This window comes from Eleutherodactylus coqui, chromosome 1, assembly GCF_035609145.1.
Source record: "Eleutherodactylus coqui strain aEleCoq1 chromosome 1, aEleCoq1.hap1, whole genome shotgun sequence".
Classification (NCBI taxonomy): Eukaryota; Metazoa; Chordata; class Amphibia; order Anura; family Eleutherodactylidae; genus Eleutherodactylus; species Eleutherodactylus coqui.
This window is the reverse complement of record NC_089837.1, coordinates 340,316,431-340,342,034: the sequence shown is the minus strand read 5'-3', so window position 1 is coordinate 340,342,034 and position 25,604 is coordinate 340,316,431. Positions and strand designations below refer to the sequence as shown.

The 25,604-nt window shown below is 43.5% G+C and overlaps 1 protein-coding gene across 1 annotated transcript in view; it reads left to right on the top strand.

Moving 5' to 3' along the window:
* The window catches only part of DOC2B (double C2 domain beta), a 613,986-nt gene that overhangs the window by 348,177 nt on the left and 240,205 nt on the right, over window positions 1-25,604 (top strand). Inside the window, exon 3 of the mRNA XM_066575887.1 lies at window positions 5,120-5,194. Within this exon, the coding sequence (XP_066431984.1) occupies window positions 5,120-5,194 (75 nt within the window). The remainder of the gene's footprint in view (window positions 1-5,119; window positions 5,195-25,604) is intronic.

Genomic DNA, 25,604 nt, shown 5'->3' with positions numbered 1-25,604 from the left:
TGACATCAATAGTTTCTATTTTCTGCTTATTGCGAGGGCTAATTCATCTGCCTGAAGAAGCCCTAAGGAAAATGATAAACAGTGTAAGGCTGGATTCACATGGGCGTATATCAGCCGGGTTTTCACACCCGGCCGATATACATTGCCCTTCTGATGCATTGGTTTACAATGCATTAGTGCACATGGGCATATTTCCATGGCGTAAAAGCGCCCGGCCGGCCAAAATAGGGCATTTCGGCCAGGCATTTTACACCGTCAGCAGCTGCATAGACTCCTATGGGGGCCTATGACAGCTGCCGGAGAAGGGAGGTGGGAGGGAGTTTAGCAGCGTGACTGGTAAACTCCCACCCTCTTCCCTCCTCCTCTTTGCTGCCCTCCAGCTGTTTGCAAGGGGGTGGGGGCAGAGTTTGGCTCTGCCCCTGCTCACCCCCTCCCATTGCTGGCTGCCGACAAGGGTCGTTGAGGGGGTGTCAAAATCGCGCAATTTTGCTGCGATGTAATAGCAAGAGAAAATGCATGTATCTGAAGCCCATGCTTTCCAATGGGTTCCATCACATTAGCGCTATGTTCTCTGATGCTACCTTGCAAGGAAAAAATATTGTGACATGCTCTTTATTGCGGCAATTTGCAAGGGTTTTTTGTAGCCCGTGTTTCCCTATGGACCCTTTGTTTTTGTTGCATCACAATGCGCAAAATTGCAGTTTTCTTGCAATGCGAGTTTAACATTTGCGAATAAGTCCTCCCCAAAACTAAGCCCTAGCTACACTCCATTAAAAAAAAAGGGAATACCTAGCAGGCTCGGTCCAGGTCCTCCCGCTGTTCTCCAGAGCTCCGCTTGGCATCCTGTAGTCCTCGTTCGCCCATACAAAATTACTTCCTGATAGTGGGATTGATAAATCCCGCCTCCAGGAAGCGATGGTTCTGATTGGTTCATCCAGCGCTGCTCAGCCAACCACAGCCATCGCATGGAGAATGGCAAAAGTAAACTCCCAGTGGAGTCTATCGAACTCCTTCTCTGTATCCAGGGCAAGGAGGAGAGAAGGTGTGCAACTCTACCCTATTTCTGCAATTAGATTCAGTGCTCTCGTAGTGCCATCTTCAGCTTGTCTATCTTTGACAAATCGCTGTATATAACACTACGCAGAACCTCTAGGAGTGTCACGGCAAGAATATTTGAGTAGATTTTTGTATCCATACTTAGCAGTGAAATTGCCTTGAAGTTTTCCGGGGGAATCTGTGGTTTTACCCGGTTTAGGAATGGCGACAATAATAGCCTGCAACGTCTCGTTTAGTAAATTGCCTGTTGACATGGCTTCATTAAAGGTTGTGGTAAGTTGTGGAGATAAGATATGTGAAAAGATTTTGTAATATTCATTCGAGAATCCATCATTTTTTAGAATTTTAATGGTTTAATTTACTTCTACAATAGACATGGGCCTATTTAGTTCTTGTATCTAATACTCTACCATGTGGAGCTTCATTATTAGTAAAAATTCGCTAATAATAGGTTAGTTTGGTTGGACTACAGATGGGTCATTTTTTAAGTTATAGAGTTGACATAAAATTAACCGAACGTCTCTGCTATGTCCTGTGGATGGGATTGTCTGATTTTCTGGTTGTCTGTTTTGAAAATAAATGTTATTTTGGTTTTACTTTATCTTTTCTCTTCTATACTGGCCATCAATTTCGAGGGTTTGTCAAAAGAGGAATAAACGTTTGCATGCATAAAGTGTTTTTATTGTACTCTCCCATCAGAATTGATTTTAGTTGACCTTCGTGTTATTTGACCCTCCTCTGAAGGAAGACTTTGCAGAGTCTTTTCTTGAGCCTGAATTCGAGCCAGGAAGTCATTGATTCGTGCTTGTCTACTTTTTTTTATGGTAGCGGACATTTTTATCAGAACTTATCTGATGAAGGCCTTATGTTGGCCTCCAGTCTTATATTCAATTCAAAGTATTCTCTCAAGGAATCACTGATTAGGGAGTTGTTTTGTGGGAATTTGAATAGAGCCCCATTATTGCACCAAATTTTTGCATTTCTCCTAGATTAATTTTCAAGTAATCGGGGAGTGGTCAGTGACCTTAGGAAGTGTCCACCTGTCGACTATAAACATTCTATTCACGAAAATGAACTATGGCATGGGGAAAAAATATGTATTTCCTAGAGGAGGAATTAGGGCATCTAAAGGAGTCATGTAATGCTTTTTTGTGAAGCCATGGAAGCAAATTGGGGGCTGCTCTATGTTTGGCTGTGGAGTCTATTGTTCTGTCTGAAATTATGTTGAAATCTCCACATATGATAAAGTTGCCCTTAGTTCTTTTTTAACTTTTTTTAAGAATTCTATTTAGAAAGGAAATTTAGCTGTTATTAAGGGCATAAATATGTGCTAAAATAATGGTATTCCCATTTAAAGTGGCTACCAGAAATTGATATCTACCTTATCTATAATCTTTATATCTATAATCTATTTGGTCACCACGAAATTTATACTTGCATTAAATGCAATTAGGACACCTGCATGTTTTTTTTTGTGCATACGCCATGTAGATCTGAGAAAACTGCTTATTGGAGAATTTTAGGCATGCATTGGCTAAAAATGTGTCTCTTGAATACATAACACATCAGCTTTATACTGATTGGCGTCTCTCCGGGTCATCGACCTCTTAAAGGGAGTGTTCAACACCCTAGCATTTTGTGATAAGCAATAGCATATTACTGTGGAGATCTAGAACTTTACTGCACATATGAACCATGTTACTGTAATTATAACATTAACATAAACGAAAATGTCAGGACTACCGCCGTTGAAGCCTATGGTTAGGATTGTATGGCTATTGTAGGCGGAGTTCTGGAAAATAGAACACATAAATAAAACCGGTAATAAAGCAGGAATTAATTCAGCAAAAGTAGTTTACCTGACGGCATTAGCCTTCTTTACTGGGGGCTCTTTAAATGTCCCAGCAAGACTATTTGTAGTAGGTCTCCAACAAAGAGGTAATGATCCTTTTTATGGGGAAGGTATTCAGACCCTATCATTTGGGATCTTCTTGGATTGCGACAATTGTATATCCTGATGGCTTTTTTCATTTGGTATCCCCCAAACTGATAGTAGCCTTTCCCTTGCTTTAGGATATGCTATTATGTGGAATTCCCATTTGTACGGGGTCTAGGCAGATCGCAGAGCCAATGTGATTAAAGAAAAGGCTCTCCTAGCCTGCATATTGGCAGGGGACAGATCTGTGTACAGGTGAATATTGGAATATGGGGTGGGTAGGGAGTCAGCTTCGCGAGCAGCATACATCAGGGCCTCCTTCCCTGGAAAAAATGAATCCTTGCAATAACATCCCAGGGGGATTTCTCCAGGAGGAAATTGGACTTAGGTAGCCTATGAATTCTATCTATAATGAGTTCTTGTGGAGTGTTCAGTAGCACTGAGGACATAAATTGTGAAATGAATTCTTTTAATTCAGCTTGATCTATGCTCTCAGGGATGCCTCGCAATTTTATATTATTGCGCCTACTTCTGTTCTCGAGATCTGCCATCTTGCTTCTAACAGATATTACATCTTCCTTTAAGGCATAATGTGCACCAATTAAATTGATGTAAGAGGTGCTTAGCGTCTCCATTTTGCTCTCTACATGATCCGTGTGCTCACCTAGATCTTGTAAGGAAGTGTTAAATACTTTGGATATTCTACTGATATCGCTCTGTAAGGATCCTCTCAGTGCCAGGGTCATATTTTTAATTAACTCTTCTGAGGCTGGATGATTTGAGGATGGGACGTTCAGAATTTGATTTTCTTCTGAATTAAGGCAGGTATGTGTGAGGTAGGAGGAGATTTGTAAGGGAGGCTGTAAAGAAAGCCTACGTCTCCTCTTCTTTGGGCTGGCAGAAGGAGAGGGAGAAGCAGTGGGATCCTGCATGTGCTCTGCCGCTATTTTATTGGGGGCGGTGGTGCTGTGAGGTGTTGTTTTACTGCATTGACTCACCCTTTCCAGAAGAGCCTCCTCTGGTTTGTGTCTTCATGAGGGACCCACGCTATCAGCGGCACCTGTAGCACCATCAGAAAGATAAGGAGAAGCAGGCGACGCTTCTTTGCTCATTCCAGAGTTGGCACGGGAAGAGAGCCCGCAGTCTTTTGCAGCTTGGTTGTGGCTGGTGCCATGCATCTCAAAGAGTCAGGGACCCATTGCAGCTGGGCTCTGGAAGGTCTCCTCTTTGTCATGGCTTGCCTGCGGGAGAGGTTCTCATTGTGACTATCCCCCTCTTCACTGCTGGAATGCTGTTTTTTGTGGCTAGAAGGCTATGTCAGAGTGGAGCTCAGTGTGAAGCTGCTGTCTCTTTCTGTGGTCAGGCCACACACCCAACATACTGAATTTTTTAAATTTATTACTAACACCAAAAAATTCCCCAAACACTTTTTATGTCGACCTTTCAGTATTTCGCTGTAGACTTTAAAGGACTTAATTAGCTTTTTAAAAAAAAAAATTCTAATAATTTAAGGCAATAAAACAAACGCTACTTACCCATCTGCAGCAACAGCTGTTCTTCTGGTCTTTGTTGACAGCAGAAGTCAGGTGACCACTGCCTACCAATCAGAAGCTGCACTGTCATCATCTGTTCTCTGGGCATCAGCGATCACATTTTGGGTGCCATGACGCCAGGAGTTCAGAATGGTGATACTGTGGCTTCTGATTGGCAGGTTGTGATCAGGAATGAAACACAAATAATTCGCAGCACACTTCAGGATTTATCAGCCATACGTTTAGAGTCTCAGGTCTCCGAATGCACGTCACAGATGGAAGTCTGAGCCAAAGACTCCTGTGTACAATCTAGCATATATAGAGAGGGTGACAGCATTCCAGGCATATCAAATCAGAATATAGATTTTATTCCTCCATAGACGTGACGTTTCGACCCACTCGGGGTCTTTGTCAAGCAGAATACCAGAATTGTCTTTTTTTAACCTTACATACTATGCTACTAAACAGATGTTTGTTATTTAAAATTGATTTTTTTTTAACTTTATTTAGATACCATGGTAGGAGTTGTAGCATAATAATGCCTTTCATGCTGCGTGAAGTGCTTTAATAAATTTAATGTCTATTGTTTTTAAAGGGTCTGAAGCCTATGGACCACAATGGACTGGCCGATCCATATGTTAAATTACATTTACTTCCAGGAGCTAGTAAGGTGAGATTCTTTTAGCTTCTTGTTTGCTTATTGCTCTAGCAAATGATTATTGTTGACACATTTTATTTTCCCTACATGAATATCTTTAAAGGGAACCTGTCACCAGCTTCTGCTGTGCTAACCATGGGCAGCATGAACGACAGTCAGGGGGGTTTCTCACATTTCTGCGGCGTATTGAGTTAAAAATTTTGGTGAGTGACATATTTGTGCCAAAATTTGCAACTTTTACCTGTTGCTGACACTTTTGAAAAGTCGAGAGACACTTTTGAAAGACGTGGTGGGGCCTTCTTTGACCCCTCAGATTTACTTTAAAGGGGTTGTCCCACGCCGAAGCGGGTTTTTTTTTTTTTTCAATAGGCCCCCCGTTCGGCGCGAGACAAACCCGATGCAGGGGTAAAAAAAAAAACCCGGATAGTACTTACCCGAATCCCCGCGCTGCGGCGACTTCTTACTTACCTTGCTAAGATGGCCGCCGGGATCTTCACCCACGGTGGACCGCAGGTCTTCTCCCATGGTGCACCGTGGGCTCTGTGCGTTCCATTGCCGATTACAGCCTCCTGATTGGCTGGAATCGGCACACGTGACGGGGCGGAGCTACGAGGAGCAGCTCTCCGGCACGAGCGGCCCCATTCAGAAGGGAGAAGACCGGACTGCGCAAGCGCGTCTAATCGGGAGATTAAACGCTGAAATTAGACGGCACCATGGAGACGAGGACGCTAGCAACGGAACAGGTAAGTGAATAACTTCTGTATGGCTCATATTTAATGCACAATGTATATTACAAAGTGCATTAATATGGCCATACAGAAGTGTATAACCCCACTTGCTTTCGCGGGACAACCCCTTTAACCCCAAGGCCTCGGTTACACGGCGTTTTTTCCCGCGATTTGCGCATGCGATCTGCGCATATTTAGAACCATTGCTTTGCAATGGGATCGGACACATGGCCGGTTTTTATGCGGATGTCCGATAAATTATAGGACACAAGAAATCGCAGATCGCGCCTATCTGCGATCTGCGATTCCTTGTGTTCTATATATGCGCTCAATGGGGCCGCCGACCCCATTGAGAACATTTACTACAAAAATCATTCTCCTCTGCCACAGCTGTAACAGCTGTGGCAGAGAAGAATGATGTTCGCCCATTGAATTCAATGGAGCCGACAATACAGCCGGCTCCACTGAAAGCAATGGGCTGCGGGCGAGCGCGGGATGAATTTTCGGGAAGGGCTTAAAAATATAAGCCCTTTCCTGAAAATCATCCTAAAATGTGTAAAAATAAAAAAATATATATATACTCACCTTGTCCCTGCAGCCGGAGTTCAGCCGCGGCCGACCAGCAGTTCTCCTGAACTGCTCTGTGTAGTATTCAGCAGGCGGGGATTTAAAATCCCTGCCTGCTGAATGGGCTGCCTCTGATTGGTCACAGCCCTCACCAATCAGAGGCAGCTCTCACTCACCCATTCATGAATTCATGAATGGGTGAGTGAGTGCTGCCTCTGATTGGCTCAGCGCAAGGACCAATCAGGGGCAGCTCTCAGCTATTGAATGACAGCTGAGAGCTGCCCCTGATTGGTCCCTGCGCTCGCCCGCAGCCCATTGCTTTCAATGGAGCCGGCTGTATTGTCGGCTCCATTGAATTCAATGGGCGAACATCATTCTTCTCTGCCGCAGCTGTTACAGCTGTGGCAGAGGAGAATGATCTTTGTAGTATATGTTCTCAATGGGGTCGGCGCTGCTGCCATTAAGCGCATATATAAAACACAAGGAATCGCAGATAGGTGCGATCTGCGATTCCTCGTGTCTGCCCGTTTCGCCGAAAACGCTGCTAGCTGCAGATTTCTCGGCGATTTTTCGGCTCCGGTCATGTGATTTGTGGATGCGCATCCGTCATGCGATCCGCAAATCGCGGCAAAAAACGGTCGTCTGACCGAGGCCTTAAAGGGGTTTTGTCATAAAAAACAAAAAATCTATACTCACCTTTTCATTCTTAGAAGTTATGCCGAGAATTTTTTGCTGACCGAGGGTTTTCTGCACTGCAGCGCATATATGCCATAGCCGTTCATGTGAATGGGCGAGAAAAAGCTAATTTTGGCCATGGCCTTTTTCCTATATGTGCGTTTTTCGGACACAATTCGGCCAGCATGTAAAACGCAACACTCGTGTGAAAGAGGCCTTAAAATGTGCAGGAAAATAGAGCATACTGTCTTACATGCACCCAAAAATTTTGTGCACGCAAAATACACACCTTTGAATGAACCCATTAAAATCAATCGGTCCTATCTGCTGCGTATTGCGCTCACAAAATTTTTGGGTGCATGTAGGCATGCAAATATATTAGTGTAACACAGGCCTTATACAGCCCCACTGGCAAATTGTGTTATAGTTGACACCTGCCCTCAATAGCCAAGATTAGTGATAACTCTAGTTTGGGCCATTTAACCACTTAGATATCATGGTCATTTCTAACCAGGGCTTCTACTTGGTAGACAGATGAGGGAGACTCATTTGTAGCCCCATAAGCCCTTTGTAGCCCCTGTTGCCCTGTCACTGAAGGACCTAGTAAAAGCTTCAAGGTCACTAAGTATTGATGCCTATTAACCCCTGTCTTTGGAAGACCTTAATAGCCTATCATTTACAAATACAATTTTCTTTAATCCAGGAAAAAATGTACAATTATGTTTGTTAAAATCTCAAAAGAAATTAAAACAAAACCCTTGTATTTAATTTTGAATTTAAACAATAACAAAGCATAATTGGTATAGCTTTGCTGTAAAAGTCCAAACCATTAAAATATCACAGTATTCATCTTACATGGTGAATGCGTTAAAAAAAACCAAAAGCACCCAATATCACAACTTTGCTTTTCTAGGTCACTGTATCTCCCCAAAAACTGAATAAAAATTGATCAAAAAGTTATGTGTACCCCAAAATTACACCAAAAAAGCCCCATCAGTGGAACACTTTTTTTTTAAGGTATGGGTCTCAGAATTTGGTAAAGTTTTTTTTATTCTTTAAAAGTAAGACAAAAATATATAAATATTGTATATCCAACATACGACCCACAGAATAAAGTGCCCACTTGAATTGTACGACACTGAATGCAATAAGAACTAAAGGCAATGAGACAAATGTGTTTTTTCCCTTTTCACCCCACTTTCAATACCATATATGGTACATTAAATGGCAATTCTGCACAAAAACAAGGGCTCATGTGGTTATGTCAACAGAAAAGTAAAAACATTACAGCATTTAAAAGCCATGGCTAAAAATCCTAAATGAAAGAACAAAAAAAAAGCTGTGTCCTGAAAGGGGTTAACACAGAAGCCAAGGAGTTAATCCTGTGCTGATAATAATAAATGTAAACCCGTTCTGAGTTGTAAAGTGCTGAAGAATATGTTGGTACTGTACGTATAAATAAAGATTATTATTACCAGAAATTTTTAGTTTATTTTTGGTTTTTCATTCCTGCCTTCTTAAAGCCATAACTTTTTTTATTTTTCCGTCAGCATAGCCATATGACAGTTTGTTTTTTGCCAGACAAGTTATAATCTTCAAAGTACCATTTAAAGTATTATATAATGTATTAGAAATGTCTAAACGTTTTAAAGTGGCTGCAATTACTTCATTCTAAGGGCTTAAACACATGATCGTGATTGTGTCCCATTTTGCAGGCATGAAAATGGGATGAAACAAAACCGTTGATACGTACGAGAAAGATAGGACAGTACCTATCTTGTTGGGTTTTTTTTAAAACTTGTGCATAATAGTGTGGAGTTTATATAGTTTATGTAGTTGACGAGCATATTTGCGCATCCACCAGTCTGAAGCCGCCCTTAGGTTTTGTTTTAATGTTGTTCATGGTATACAAAAACTGACATGTATACTTTATTCTGTGGGCCGATATAGCAATACAACCTGGGATGTAGTAGCTAAAGGCTCATAGGCCTGAGTGCAAAAATTTGCCTTGGCCCTGTCCCCTTCTGCTCTTCATTGTTGCTAACCATAGTTTGTCCCAAATTTTCCACTGCACTGCTGAATCTCTTAGGGTGCTTTCACATGGGATGGAATATTCCTCCACAAGATTGAGGAAAATGCCCTCTTGTAGAATATTCAACACCAAAATCTGTACTGCTAACATGCGGATTTTGACGCAGAATTGGCATTTAGCAGACCAGATTTTGGTGTGCAATTTTGGGACGGCATATTCCGCAATCTTGTTGCAAAATATTCTATCTTGTATGAAAGCACCCTTAAGTAGCCCATGAATACAGCCATAGCAGCCAGAACATGTTGCAAGCATCTTAGAAGATCAGCGTAGACACAACGGCTCAGCTCTATTTATCCCTAAATAATGCAGTCATCATGTAATAGTCAGATACCAGGTCTAAACAGTGATAGGGATTACAGTGCTGTTACCTCCAGTGATCAGAGGTGATGTCTCTGATTTGTGACATCTGTTTTCATTTTTTTTACTCTATCTGGGCTCAGACAAAAAGGAAAACTCCTGGACACAACTCTTCTCTCCACTCTCTCCACTACATCCTCAGTGTCCCTTTGCACTCACAGTTGCCTCAGCGCCTCCACACACCAATAGTGGTCTCTCTGTCCTCCCATATATCCACAGTGTTCCTCCGCTGCCCCCACACATCTACAGTGCCCCTCAATATCCCAACACATCTATGGTGCCTATAGACATCCACAGTGCCCCCACACATCTACAGGGCCCATCAATACCCCACACATCCATAGTGCCACGACACATCTACAGTGCCCCTCTGTGCCCCCACACACTCACAGTACTCTTGCACATCTATAATGCCCCTCTATTCACCCACACCACTTACTGTACCCTTCTGTGTCCCCACACATCTACAGTGCCACCCCCCCAATCTACAGTTCCACTCTGTATCCCCACACATCTACATTACCCCTAGACATCCATAGTGACCCAACACATCTACTATGCTCCTCTGTGACCCACACATACAGTGCCCTCACACATCTACAGTGCCCCTCTGTGCTTACACACATTCACAGTGGTTCCCTGCTGCCCACACATATTCACAGTGGCTCCCTGCTGCCCACACACATTTACAGTGGCTCCCTGGTGCCCACACACATTCAAAGTGGCTCCCTGGTGTCCACACACATTCACAGTGGCTCCCTGGTGCCCACAGACATCTGCAGTGGCCTTCAGATCCCCACACATCTACAGTGCCTGACACATCTACAGTGCCCCCCCCCCCCCTCATCCATAGTAGTCCCCTGGTACACCAACACATCTGCAGTGGCCTTCAGTGCCCCACACATCTACAGTGCCTCACACATCTAAAGTGCCCCTCAATGCCCCCACACATTTACAGTGACCCATCTGTGCCCCCACACATCCACAGTAGTCCCTGATGCCCCCACACATCCGCAGTGGTCTTCAGTGCCCCCACACGTTCACGGTGCCCCCACACATCTACAGTGCACCTGAATACCCCCAGTGCCCACAAACATCCTAAGTTCCCCCCACACTTCTATAATGCCCCCCAATACCCCCACACATCAAAAGTGCCACTTTGTACTCCCACACATCCATATTTCCCCCCTACAACTTTAGTGTGCCTTCTGTGCCCAATACATCTACAGTGCTCCTCAATACCCCCACACATCCAAGGTGCCCCCACACACCCAAAGTGCCACTGCACAGCTACAGCACCTCTCTGTGCCACTAAATGCCCCCACACATCTACAATGCACCACTGTGCCACAGTACATCTACAGTGGCCCTTGATTCACCCACACGTCCACAGTGGCCTTCAATGCCTCATCCAAATGTGCCCTCACACATCTACAGCACCCTTCAATGCCCCCACACATCCACATTGGCTTCTCCTATCTAGAGTGCCCCTCTGTGACCACACACACTCCCTGTGGCCTTTCAGTGCCCCCATATATCCATAATGTTTGGTGCTCCCACATATTCACAGTAGCCCACAATACTCCCACACATCCATAGTGGCCCCTTGGTGTCATCACAAATATCTACAGTGGCCCTAGATGCTCCCATAAACCCATAGTGCCCTTTTGTGCTTCCACACATCCCCAATGGCCCCCTAGCGCCCCCACACATGCACAGTGGCCTTCAGTGCCCCCACACATAGACAAAGCAGGAATTTTGACATTAACCCTACTCCTTCCCCCTCAGCCACCGGACTGCAACTCAGTGTTTTCATTTCACTTACAACTTCACTGACACATGCAGTGCTGCTGCGGCCTGAGTGGTCCGACCCTCCATTAAGTCTTCTGTTCGCAGTGCAGTAAGAGCGGGGGGAGACAGCAGCAGTGCTGCCTGTGTCAGTCAAGTTGTAAGTGAAACACTGCGTTGCGGAGTGACAGCTTGGCCACACTTACTACCACAGTTCAAAGGGGAAGGAGGGGGCTGTAGTATTTACTGGTACCATTTAAGGGCCCATACAGTTTTTTTCACCACTTTTTATTCTGTTTTGAGACATGATGACTGAAAAAGCACAGTTCTTGCATTGTGTATTTTCTTTCTCTGATGGCATTTGCTATGCAGCATAAATAATGCAATATCTAAGTAGATTAGACTTTTACAGACTTTTGCAGTATTATCAATGATGTTATGTTTTGATTGTGCTATTTTTTATGAGTATAATGGAAAAATGTAGGCCAGAAATTTAGCAAATGGCCTGGCCAAAGACCATTAGAAACTGAAACTAGGAGAGAGCATGTGCTATGAGTGGCAGAAGAATAGATCATGTATAAGGTGACTGCACCAGGGAATAATTGATACGGAATCAGCGTCAGTAGTTATCTTTCTACTGCAAGTAGGGGGCAGTATAACAGGCACTAGAGTGTAAATATAGGTTACTTTTAAGTTGAACAGTGTGCTGTTACAATAGCTAGATGAACTCTTAGGCCGGATTCACACAGGCCGCATGCACAAAGCATAGTGAATAGAGCCCATTTATTTCAATGGGTTAGTTCTAGGGATGAGCGAGTATACTCGCTAAGGCACTACTCGCTCGATTCAGGGGCCACCGCAGCTGACAGGTGAGTTGCGGCGGGGAGTAGGGGAGAGCGGGGGGGAGAGAGGGAGAGAGAGATCTCCCCTCCGTTCCTCCCCGATCTCCCCCGCCGCTCCCTGCCCCCTGCCGGCCCCCGAATCTTTAGGGACGAGCCGGGAGATACTCGGCTAAGGCACATTACTCGAGCGAGTAGTGCCTTAGCGAGTATACTCGCTCATCCCTAGTTAGTTCACATAAGCGTATTTTGCGCATGCATTTTGTTCACGCAAAAAAAAAAATGCAGTATGCTCTATTTTGCAGCACATTTGCACAGGGAAAGAGCACATATTACACTAATTACTGAATTCCAATGTATTCATTCAGATGAGCGATTTTTGGCCGTGTAAAAAAAATTGTCTAAAAATTGACTAAAGTAGCACATAGGCAACCATTATCAGTTGGGATTTTATCCGCTGTGTCCAAAGATAGGTCTTGCCCTATCTTTGGCCGAGATACGCTGAAAAAAAAGGGAGGGGGAGGGAGTTTACCTGCGTCTAATGCTGGGAAAAGAAGACAGCTGACCCTATTTAAGCATTAGAAGTCATTCAGGGGATTTCTGCCAATTGAGGGATTTCTTATTCTTTTGCTAATACACAACCGCCAGCTATGTGAACGGCATTATTCATTCATGCAAGTGCATACGGGCGCAAACGGGCGATCGTAAAAATGCAGACGTTCGTGTAAAAGAGCCCTTAAGGAAGCAGTATCACAATTCCAGACTGTGGATATGGACTGCTCTCTGTTAAACTGCAGGTGGGAACAGCATGCATGCTGCAAAGCATGTATTGCTGGTGGTCATGGGTATTCTGGAAATGAGCAGCAGGTTAGAAGTTGCAGACATCTCCAGAGGCACCAGGGCAAATAGTTTGTGCAATCCCACAAAATAATGCCTGGCCTGGGTTTGCTATGCTAGAAAGTAGCCTCCCTTAGTGGCATGTGTGTTTCGATAGGACCGTCAGCAATTGTAACCAATGGTAACCAATTAGTTTTCTGTCTCATTTATAGACTGTAACCGACATGCTTATGTACCAGTTAACGTAAGAATACCAAAATTCCTGTCTCATTGGGAGAAAAATAAATACTTTTGCATACACCAAAAGCACCCCTTACACACTGGTGATCAAAACACAAGGTGCAGATTGAGGGTGCGGGCAGACGAGCGCATAAACGGCGCGTTTTTGCGACCAAACGTATATACGTGACCATCTGAGGCAATGGTTTCGAATGTATTCGTTCACATGGGCGATTTTACGGCGCGTAAAAACGGCAATTCGAAAAAAAACGGAACATATGCGACCGAAATACGCGCCAACGCATATTCGATCGCCGAAAAGACCGTTTGCAAAGTAGGAACAAACGAAAATACGCTTTCTAGCTCCGGTCGTGATCGGTGAAAAACAATCGCTCGGGCGATTATACGTTGCGCTCGTGCGAACGTAAATACGCCTACGCTCGTCTGCCCGCACCCTGAAAAGGAAAGTAGGATGGGTGAAGAAATGGCTGACCTTTGGCAATACAGACCAAACCAAAAACAGACCTAAGTTTTATAATGTACTAACTCAGTGCAACAGAGTCCTTTATGATTACACAGTGGAGATTGATAGAAGTGTCTACCCTTACTTATGTAATTAGGAAGTCAAATTGAACATTCCCAGTTAAATAATGAATACGCCACGGACATATTAAATCATTCTTGTTAAAGTTTTTCTGCTAAATAATTATTCAGCAGTTACAAAGAATGGTTTTTAGAATAAAGCAATAAATAACCGACGTAGGAGTGGCTCAATTAGCTTAAAAGTTTTTTCTACAATGTCAGTTTTGGAAGTTTTTTATTAGACTGTATAACAGCTTTTTCATCATCCTATTCATTAAAAATGATTAACTTGCTTGTGAAAGAAAATACAGCAAGTAGAAACTGCAGCCTGTTATAGATTCCAGCTTTGAACGTTTAAGAAAAAATTTTTAGAACTTCAAAGACAATTTTAAGAAATATATTTTTGAATAGCCCTGAAACAGTATAAATTCTGTCATTTGCAGTCATTAATTCTAAATTCTTTAGTCCTTGCCAATGGGCTATGGCATAACCCAACGTATATTTGACAGTGATTTCATCTTTATCTTAGCTAATTATTTATCCCTTAGTGATGAAGCCAGTTTGTGCCTTAATGACCACATAATTTTTCATTTTTTTAATTGTTGTATTGGTAGAGCCATAACTTTTTAATTTTTCTGTTGACACACCCATATGAGGGCTTGTTTTTTTTGCCAAACCAATTGTATTTTTAATTACATCATTATTGGGTTCATATAATGTATTGTATAACTTTTATTATTTTTTTTAGGGGGATTGGGGGAAAAAATTCTGCCATTTGTTTTTTAGAATTCATTTTTATAGCATGAAGCATGCAAAATAAATAATGTGCTAACATTCTTCTCTGGGTTAGCACAATTTTGGTGATACCAAATGTATACAGCTTTTGTAAGTTTTGTTATTTTTATATGCTAAAAACACTTTTTTTGTAAGATTTGCTTTGTGTTGCCACATTCCAAGAGCCACAGCATTTTTATTCTTCCATTAATAGAGCTCTATGCAGGCTTGTTTTTTTGCGGGATGAACTCTAGTCTTCATTTATCCAATGTTTGGGAACATATAACATTTTGTTTGCTTTTTATTTCATTCTTCTCTAGAGGCAAGATTAACTAATTCTGGCATGTTTTTGTATTTTTAACAGTGTTCACCATGCAGTATAAATAATATGTTAAATTAATTATGCAGGTCACTACGATTACATCAATACCAATTACAAACATGTACTAACTTTTTTCTCTGTGTTCTTACGAACACGGTGATACCAGATTTGTGATCCATTTATTCTTTTACATAATACAGAAGCAGTGTATTATAAAGCCCTTGAATCTCAGCTAGAAGTTGAGCTTCATAGGCCACCATACCTGGCAGACCTGGAGGCAGTGCTTTTTCTTTCAGCTGAAAGCTGGGCAGCTAAGCAGAAAATGAAAAGAACCTCGTTGTAGTCAATGGGTTTATTTGGCGCTGGAAGAAAAAGCACTGCCTGCAGCGCTATTTCTTCCCAATTTTGTGCCGGATCTGGGATGGAACCTCTGACCAGGGGTTCCTAAAACAGATGTGAAACCACCTTTCCAGACTCTCTTTGAACACGCATTGCTTAATTGTTGGAGTAGAATTGAACATGTAAAACTGCCTGATATTAGAAATGTACATTGTGAAATCTCATATCATATAATGGATGATGTCTTGTTTCATTATGACTCATAGCTTACTATAATAAGCTGTATGATTACCTCATTACAATGTACAGGATTTTCATTGCTTAAGAATATCATTCAACTTTTCAAATAAAAACCACACTTAGCAGTCTACAGTGGCTCCCTGCAGAAAACTTCCTTGCTTGTCATCAAGTCTGTGGTTGTGCGAGTAGCACAAAACACTTTTTATATTAAAAGTGTGAAGTGTTGATTCATATCCTGTGTAAGTCCCTCCACAAAACTTTTTATTTATCGATTTAATCAAAACTCATTAAGTGAGAAGTGTCAGTGCTGCTGGCTATCTGGCTCTTCAAGCAGTTGTAGTACGAATTGCTCTACAGTCCTACAGCTTAGATTTAATTAAAGCTTTAGCTGAATTCATCTGGTAGTTGCCTCTGGTTCAACAATCTTTTTGGTTCGGTGAATGAGAAAGTCCACACACAGCGTTAAGAAAGTATTTGTTCTGATAGATTCTGGCAGTTTTTCTTATGTTGCAAATATTTTATGAACAAATCGTAGAGAATGGAATAAAATCTATTTTAAAAAATCACAGAAAAGGGCCATGCTTATTGATACAAAAGGTACAAAGACAGGTGCAAACACTATTTCCCAGCAGGATGCCGATAGACAAAATACTGTATGGGGTAGGGCCACAAGAGCAAAACAACCCTAGGAGGTGCATAGTACTATATCTGTATACACGTAAGGGCTCTTTTACACAGGCTGATAAAATTCTTGCATCCAGCAGGAATCTGATAATTCATTCAGTGTAAATGCATGCACCAACTGAACAGTGGATGAGAATTTGTTCGCCTCTTGTTCTTTATGCAGAAAACTGAACAATGGAACGGCTCGTATAAACAGGCAGTTATTCATTTATGGATGACTGCCTGTTTATTATGAATGGAGGTGGGCGGGCCAGAATGATTCCTGACCTGCTCTGCTTGCATTCACTCAGTGATGCTCATTCCTGTGTAAGGTCTCGGTCAGACGAGCGTTGTTTTTGGGTGCGCTCAGACCAATGGGTTCCTATAGAAGTGCTCACTTGAGTGAATGTAGTAGGGCAAAACATCTGTGCAGCAGTTTCTATTGACTCCTATGAGAGTTAATGGAAACTCCTGCGCTAGAAATAGATTACCCGCAGCTTACAGCAGGGCATTTAAAAGGTGCTGCCTAGAAGCACATTTTAAATGTCCCGCTGTAAACTCCTGTTATTCCCCGCAGAGATGAGGGGACTCCCCGAGGTTTCTGTTAATCCCTGTGGGGACTAATGGGAATTTACAATGGGACATTTAAAATGTGCTTCTGGGCAGCACCTTTCAAATGCCCTGCTGTAAGCTGTGGGGTATTTCTTGGGAGTCCCCATACCAGGACTATGAGGGATTCCCCATAGCAAGGAGAAAGAGCAATGGAGGATTAACCCATAATAGGAAGAAAGAGCCGAGCAATGGGGGAAATTACTGTAACTATAGTGTAGGGTTGCGATTCCCATCTGGAGTCTAGTTTTCCTGTGTGAGGTTATTTTTTTTAGCCATACACGGTCTCCTTCATGAAGATCTGTAGCATGCGCATGTTTGTCCCTAAATTGTTTATTTGCACTCCTTCTAGGGGATGGTCAACAATAATTTGGGCTTCTTTGAGGTGACACTGATGGTCTTTAACCCAGTTTTTGGCATTGGATTAGCATCATCACTAACTTGGATATCTAGTTTTAAGTCAGCTGGTAGTCTTCCATGCTGTCCATACATAAGATAGTATGGTGTGAAGCCAGTTGAACAATGGGGAGTATTGCTGTACATGTAAATCTGTTCTGGTAGCAATGTTGGCTAATGTGCTCATTGACTTTGTAGAATAGTTCTTAACAGTTCCAAGATGGTTTGGTTAGCCTTCTCACATAGTCCGCTTCCCTGGGGATGATATGCGGCGGTACGTAATTTTTTACACTAATACAAATCTTGGAGTTCTTAAAAAAGTTGAGACTCGAGTGCTGAACCTCTGTCAGATAAGATTTGATCAGGGCATCCGTAGTTCAAAATAAAGTGTTTCCACACAACAGCTGCTGGGGTTTTTACAGTCAAGTCTTTTACTGGTACAGCTCTGGTGATTTTAGTGTAGTGATCAATTAAAGTGAGGACGTAACTGCATCCAGATGAGCTGCTTTGTATTTTAAGCTGGTCAATTGCCAACAGTTTAAGAGGCTTGGTAGTAACAATTGGGTGAAGGGTAGTTTTCTGATCATTCTTAGCCCTTCTGCGAGTTTCACAAACAGTGCACTCCTGACACCATTTCTTGGTATCATTGATTGTTACCAGCAAGAGAAACCACGCAATCTTGTATATATGACACCTTTTTAATGGCTAACAAAAATACATGATGTAATAGCCAGCTTGTGAACCGCTCAGGTTCTTCGTCAGGCTAAAATGGAATAGATCCAAAGAGGCATGAATATTTATACACAATTATGACTCACATACTTATGACAAGGCACATACCTGGATGTGATTGGTTTGAACTTAAAAGGAATACTGCAACCGAGATAAACATTGTTAACTAGCAAAGGGTAGGCTTCTTTATGTGTTATGTTATTCCACTTGTGATAATCTACACAAAACCTAATGCCGCCATCTTTCTTTTTCGCAAGGACTATTGGAGCAGCTCAGTGACTGTTACTCTCCTGTATCATCTGGTATCCCTTCATTTTCTGTATCATAGTTTTTACTTGCTGATAGGATGAAGGAAGTATAGGTTGGTACCTTTCTTTAATGGGAGCATGGCATTGGTAGGTATTGTGTGGGAGATACCTTTTACTCTGCCAAAGTCCATACTATGTTGACTAAAGGCAACTTGTTTTTCAATAGCAACCTCCCTTACACCTTAAATCTGACTGGCGGAAGTCTGTGTGTCCACTATATGAAGGTCGTTTAGCCAGGATGGAGAACCGCAAAGCTCTGAATTAATCTGCTGTGCCCCCCGTTGGACACTATTTTTCTCTCCATCTACTACATCTTCAGGCGACAGTATGGACACTTGAGCAACAGCTGTATGCTTCTTCAATTGGATAGGGACACTACCAATATTTATTAGATGGATCGGGACTCTACCATCTCTGACCATGACGACACTCCTGGCTTACATTAGGAATGAGTGTGTGTCAATGAGTATGGGCTCCACTAAGGCCTCATACTCACATCCTTCAAGACCCGGGCCGTGTCTGGCACCACAAAATAAACTCAGACTCAGGAGGGACTACGACAGGCCTGACGTCTTTCACACTGGCTCTTCTTACATGACCCTGGGGGTTGGCAAATCTCTGATGTGCGACAGTGCTTTAATAGCGGTTTTCAGCAAAGCCCATTAAGCTTGTGATGCTGCTGTCATAGTGTGCTGCATGGCCTCTAGCATTTCTACATAGCAGTTACATAGCACATCAACAACTAAAATGGCTTGGCGGTGTAGCTTAGCCTTCCCTGCGATAACTGTAGGTTCACAGTACCTAACTATAGGTACAGGCAGGCCGTTGCTGGCTACCACATTTAGTAACTGTTTTGGCAGGCAGCTTAGCACATTTGGTGACGAGTACTTCTCAAAGTCCTTTTTATGAATTGTGGTCACCTGTGAACCTGTGTCTAATAATGCAGGCAAGGGCATACCGTCCACATAAAGGATTACCTCGAGATAGGGGCCTACATATTTAGAGATCCCGTTAGGGGTTTTTGGACCTACTGCTTTTCTACCTGGGGTACAAATCTTCTTCCCAGGGGTCGCCCGTTTAAAGCATAGCAGGTGTTGATTTCATGCCCATATCTGTGGCAATGATCACAAAATTGCAGGGGGGCATGAGAGTAGTCTCCAGAAGATTGAGGCATACCAAGTTGGTAGCCTGTGGTCAGGGACTGGCGGCCAGGGTGATAAAGATTGGCCCTCTTTCTCGCTCAGCTTTTAGCAGGGAGTCACCACACTGCAGGTCAATTCCGCTATTTGCCGCTGCATCTCAAGCAGGGGCTCACCAGTTGTTACATCAGACTATTCAGCCTGCCGGTATACATCTCGCTTACAGGAGCGGGACAAATGATCATCCCCCATAAGACTCCTGCATGGCTTAGCTTCCTCAACCTCAACGAGCTGGGACTCGGTACCCAGAATCTGTATTGCAAGTTCTCTACGTTTAAGGAAGCTGCTGTCTGGATGTTTGACCAACAAAAGGGTTTCCATTAAAGACCCTTCTATAAATTGCTCTCTCAGAGCCTGGTTAGTGCCATCTGCTTCTCTGGTGTCATCACGTACTATTGCCTTCTTGTCTTCCTGTAAAGACAAAGCGTACTACCTCAGAGATTCTCCCAGTTTCTGCTTTTTATTAAAGAACAGTTGATTTTCTCAGACCCAGACACCTGTTTGTGAGAAGGAGCAAGGGGAAATAGTTGGTGCCCTCAGGTATACAGACACAATGTCTTTATATATTAACTAGTAATTATTAGGAAATTATAGCACCAGTGTTTCTGGTGGCGCAATGCGACACACAGCTGTGCTACATGCACGTCACACACACAGCTCTGCTACATACATTGTGCATCCCATACAACAGGGATCAGAAGCAGCACAGCACTGGAGATGAAAGACCTGTGATGACATCACCGTCATGCTCCGCCCCTGATCACATGACAGTGACACTCATCCTGAGGGAATGACTTACATGCTCTGCCTCTGATCACATGATGGTACCGTCATCAAAATTCCTGCATCCTTGTGCAAATTACGAGCAGACTACAAACCCCCTGCAGCCTCAGTTGCTATGGAATACTAACGAACACCTAGCCGAACAGCAGCCATATGCATACAGGTCCTGTGATAATGTCATCATCATGTGATCAGGGGCAGAGCATGTAACTTCCTCACTGGGGATGAAGGACCTTTGATGACGTCACCGTCATGTGGTCAGGGGCAGAGCATGTAAGTCACTCACAAACTCATTCACTCACTCACGCACAGAAGGGCACATTGTCATTAGTAATTTGACAAGTTCTTATGCAATATGAGAAAACTTAGGTCCAAAGGAAAGTAAGAGACTATAGGAATTGCTGGTTGTTATATCATTTTTTTTATTGTAGAACTGCTTGAAGTAGTTAAATAAGAAAAATTTATTCTGCTGTTCAATGATTTAACTGCTTTTATATACAAGTTTTATTTAATAGTAGAGATGAGCGAGCATACGCGTCCGAGCTTGATACTCGTTCGAGTATTAGGGTGTTCAAGATGCTCGTTACTCGAGACAAGCACCACGCGGTGCTCGACTCCATTACATTTCGTTCCCTGAGAATTTTGCCCGCTTTTCTGGCCAATAGAAACACAGGGAAGGCATTACAACTTCCTCCTGTGACATTCCAGCCCTATCCCACCCCCCTGCAGTGAGTGGCTGGGGAGATCAGATGACACCCCAGTATTTAAATCTGCCCCGCCCGCGGCTCGCCACAGATGCATGCTGACAGAGATCAGGGAAAGTGCTGTCTTGCTGTAGCTGCTATAGGGAGAGTGTTAGGTGTTATATTCGTCTTCAAGAACCCGAAAGGTCCTTCTTAGGGCCACATCTGACCGTGTGCAGTACTGTTGAGGCTGCTTTTAGCAGTGTTGCACAATTTTTTTTTTTGTATATCGGGCATGCAGACCATAGCGTCCTCAGTCTGCAATCATTTTACAGAGTATAGGGGCAGTACTGGTGAGGCAGGGAAAGAGGTATACCGGCTATATAGGCAGTGGGCTTTTTCCCAAAAAGTGGAAAAATATACTATATTTGGGTTGCCTGTCACTGCCTTCAGTTTACTGCGTCTCTGCTGGGGGTAGTAGTTGGTGATTAATACCCAGCCTTGCGCATAATTGTTTCCTGGCTCTGCTGTGCGTTCCGTACGCGAAGTCAGCTTCCAACAGGGAAATCGAAATACAGTGTATATAAGAGGCAGTGTGGTTGTTCCCAAAAAGTTTAAAAATATACTATATTTGGCCTGCCTGTCACTGTCTTCAGTTTACTGCGTCTCTGCTGGGGGTAGTAGTTGGTGAATTAATACCCAGCCTTGCGCATAATTGTTTCCTGGCTCTGCTGTGCGTTCCGTACACAAAGTCAGCCTCCAACAGGGAAATCGAAATACAGTGTATATCAGAGGCAGTGTGGTTGTTCCCAAAAAGTTTAAAAATATACTATATTTGGCCTGCCTATCACTGTCTTCAGTTTACTGCGTCTCTGCTGGGGGTAGTAGTTGGAGATTAATACCCAGCCTTGCGCATAATTGTTTCCTGACTCTGCTGTGCGTTCCGTACGCGAAGTCAGCCTCCAACAGGGAAATCGAAATACAGTGTACTAACCCACCAACGCAGTTACTGTTAAGGTACATATTACCAGTCTGACTGGGGCATGCACTGTGGGCCGAAGCCCACCTGTATTGTATCTGACGTTAGCTCTGCTGAGCAGGGCTCTGCAATGGGATACATTTATGTACCGCCGATGGGTTCCAGGGAGCCACCCATGCTGTGGGTCTACAGGGACTTCACATTAGGGATTTGTACCTGCCAGTGTCTATGTATTAAAAACCCCGGTCAGACTCGGGCATGCAGTGTGGGCCGAAGCCCACCTGCATTTAATGTGACGTTACCTCAGCTGTGCTGGGCAATGCAATGGGATTTATTTATGTACCGCCGGTGGCTTCCTGGGACCCACCTATGCTGTCAGTTCACATGGAGTTGTAACTGCATGTGTCTACTTATAAAGAACCCCAGTCTGACTGGGGCATGCAATGGGATTTGCTTATGTACCGCCGGTGGGTTCCAGGGAGCCACCCATGCTGTGGGTGCACACAGAATTCCCATTGCGGAGTTGTACCTGCCTGTGACTATTTATAAAAAACCCCGGTCTGACTGGGGCATGCAGTGTGGGCCGAAGCCCACCTGTATTTAATATAACGTTAGCTCTACTATCCGGGGCACTGCATTGGGACAAACTACAGGAGCAATACAGCGCTAATGAGACGTGCACAGCTACGCTAGCATTGGAGTCCGCTGTAGGCCCACGATTGCTGAGGGTTTGTGCAGAGGCCTATGTCCTGGGTGCAGTGAAAGTCCGCTTCCTGCCTAGGATTGCTGAAGTTGTGGGCCGAGGCCTATGTCGTTGGCGCGTTGCAAGTCTGCCATGTTTGGCTGCTCAGATCAATTTTTTGTTCATGTCTTGGGTTTCCTAGGACCCACCTATGCTGTTGGTGCAAACGTAGTTCCCATTGCGGTGTTTGACCTGTCTGGCACAAAGGCACTGACTGACTTGAGTAGGGGGCAGAGCGCAGACGGTTTCCCCTTGCAGTGTCGATTGAGCTATGCGACACCTTGACAGAATGAATACTGTGTGGCACATGGATTCCCCATTGCTATGCCCACGTTTGCAGCTCCTGATGGAGGTGGCACAGGATTGGATTTCTCATTGCTTCTGTACAGCATTGTGGGCTATCGCCCCGCCCCTTTTAAAGAGGGTCGCTGCCTGGCCCTGCCAACCCTCTGCAGTGTGTGCCTCCAGTTTCTCCCCATGGCAGACGCACGAATAAATAGGCATGAGGGTGGTGTGGCTATGAGGCCAGCGTGTGGCATGAGGGCAGCTGAAGGCTGCGCAGGGACACTTTGGTGTGCGCTGTGGACACTGGGTCGTGCGGGGGGGTTGGGCAGCATGTAACCCAGGAGAAGTGGCAGCGGAGTGTCATGCAGGCAGTGATTGTGCTTTGTTGGAGGTAGTGTGGTGCTTAGCTAAGGTATGCCTTGCTAATGAGGGTTTTTCAGAAGTAAAAATTGTTGGGAGGGGGGGCACTCTTGCCGCTATTGTGGCTTAATAGTGGGACCTGGGAACTTGAGATGCAGCCCAACATGTAGCCCCTCGCCTGCCCTATCCGTTTCTGCGTCGGTCCCATCACTTTCTTGAATTTCCCAGATTTTCACAAATGAAAACCTTAGCGAGCATCGGTGATATACAATAATAGTCGCCCATTGACTTCAATGGGGTTCATTACTCAAAACGAACCCTCGAGCATCGCGAAAAGTTCGACTCGAGTAACGAGCACCCGAGCATTTTGGTGCTCGCTCATCTCTATTTAATAGTCATTTAGCAATTATACCTTGATAGCATGGAATGTTCAATAGTATATATGTATAGGAATATTACCTAAAGCAATGCATACACTGATGCCACATTATGTTTTGTGCTACTTGAAGACAACTACATACATAAATTACAATTACATTTTCTGAATCCTGCGAAACCCCTATCAAAATTGCCTTAATTCGAAGAAAGAATGAGAAATAGATTTGCTGTCACTATAGAAAATCATTCCCTTATTTTGTGTGATATAACACTTCATTTTTACTACATACTGTATGATACTACAGCTTACATTGTCAAGATTTAACAACCATAATAAAGTAATGTTTTCTGTTCATCACAAAAGCCTTAGTAATACACTGACATTGTCAAAAGAAGATCAAGCACCAACAATAAAGTACAATTTCTCTGATGGTGTTGTCTGCTCTTAATATGGGATATTCAATATCTTTAGTGCGTAAAAGGCTCTGCACACTTTTGTCAGATTTTTTTTTTTTCATTTAAATGCACACTCTTTGTCAAAAAAAAGCAAGCACCTATAAGGAGTTGTCATTTTGCTCCAAAACTCGGCATACAGTTACATCTCAGGCACATATGCAAATTAGCCTAAAAGTGGTTTTGTTCTCAGCCTATAAAAAGGCTCTTGAAAGTGCGTTAATAGCGTGGACAATTTTTACTATAATTGTGGGGAAGTGGCATTTGCCAACCAGAAGAAAAGTATCACTTCTCAAGTGAAGAAGTCATATCATCTTTACTTTGGATGCAGGACTGGCGACCAAGACAAGCCTTGGGCCCCGTATATATGCTGTGCTATATGTATAACACAGCTTTCATAGTGATTGAATGTCAAAAGACCATCAATGCCGTTTCCAGTCCCCATTGTGTGGAGAGAGCCAAGCAACCACACAAATGACGGTTACTTCTGCTTGGTTCCTCCACTTTCCGGCAGGATAATGAAGCAAAAGAAGTCGAGAATACTCTACCCCAACATTCCGTCTGCATTGAGACGAGTTGCACATGGTGGGGGACTTCCTATTCCAGAACCTCCATCAGAATATTCTCTTGATTTAGTTGATAAGGATGAGGGTGAGCCAACCTGTTCTTCTACTTGTCCATCACCATTCAGTGATCCAGATTTTCACTGTGGTGCATCATTAACCCCACACAGAATGACACAGGAAGAACTAAATGACCTAGTTTGTGATTTGGATTTATCCAAGAACAAGGCAGAATTGCTAGGTTCACTCTAGAAGAAGATATCATAATTACTTCATATCGAAAGCAGCACCAGGAGTTTGAGCCTTTCTTCCGAAAGGAAGGTAACCTGGTATTCTGTTCCAATATTAAGGGCCTCATGAATGCCTTAGAAATCACTCATGACCCACAAGAATGGTGACTATTTGTAGACTCTTCGAAACTGAGTCTTAAGGCTGTGCTTTTGCACAATGGAAACCATCGTCCATCTATTCCAGTAGCGCATGCTGTCCACATGAAAGAGACGTACAATAACTTAAAGCAGCTACTGAATTCCATTGAGTATAACAAGTACAGCTGCCACCTGTGTGGTAATTTGAAGGTAGTTGCCCTTTTAATGGGACTTCAGAAGGAAAATTCAAATTGCATGTGTTTCTTATGTGAGTGGGATAACCGAGCAAGGGAATTGCACTACTTGCGGAAGCTATGGACTCTCAGATAAAATGTAGCAGTTAGAGAGAAGAATATCCAGCACCCAGCTCTGGTTGAGGCTCACAAAATCGTGCTACCACCCCTTCACATCAAACTAGGTTTGATGAAGAACTTTGCGAAAGCCATGGACCGTCCTTCTCCAGCTTTCCAATACCTTCATGGAAAATTCCCTTGACTCAGAGAGACAACAATTAAAGAGGGAGTTTTTGTGGGTCCTCAGATTTGAGAGCTCTTCAAAGATG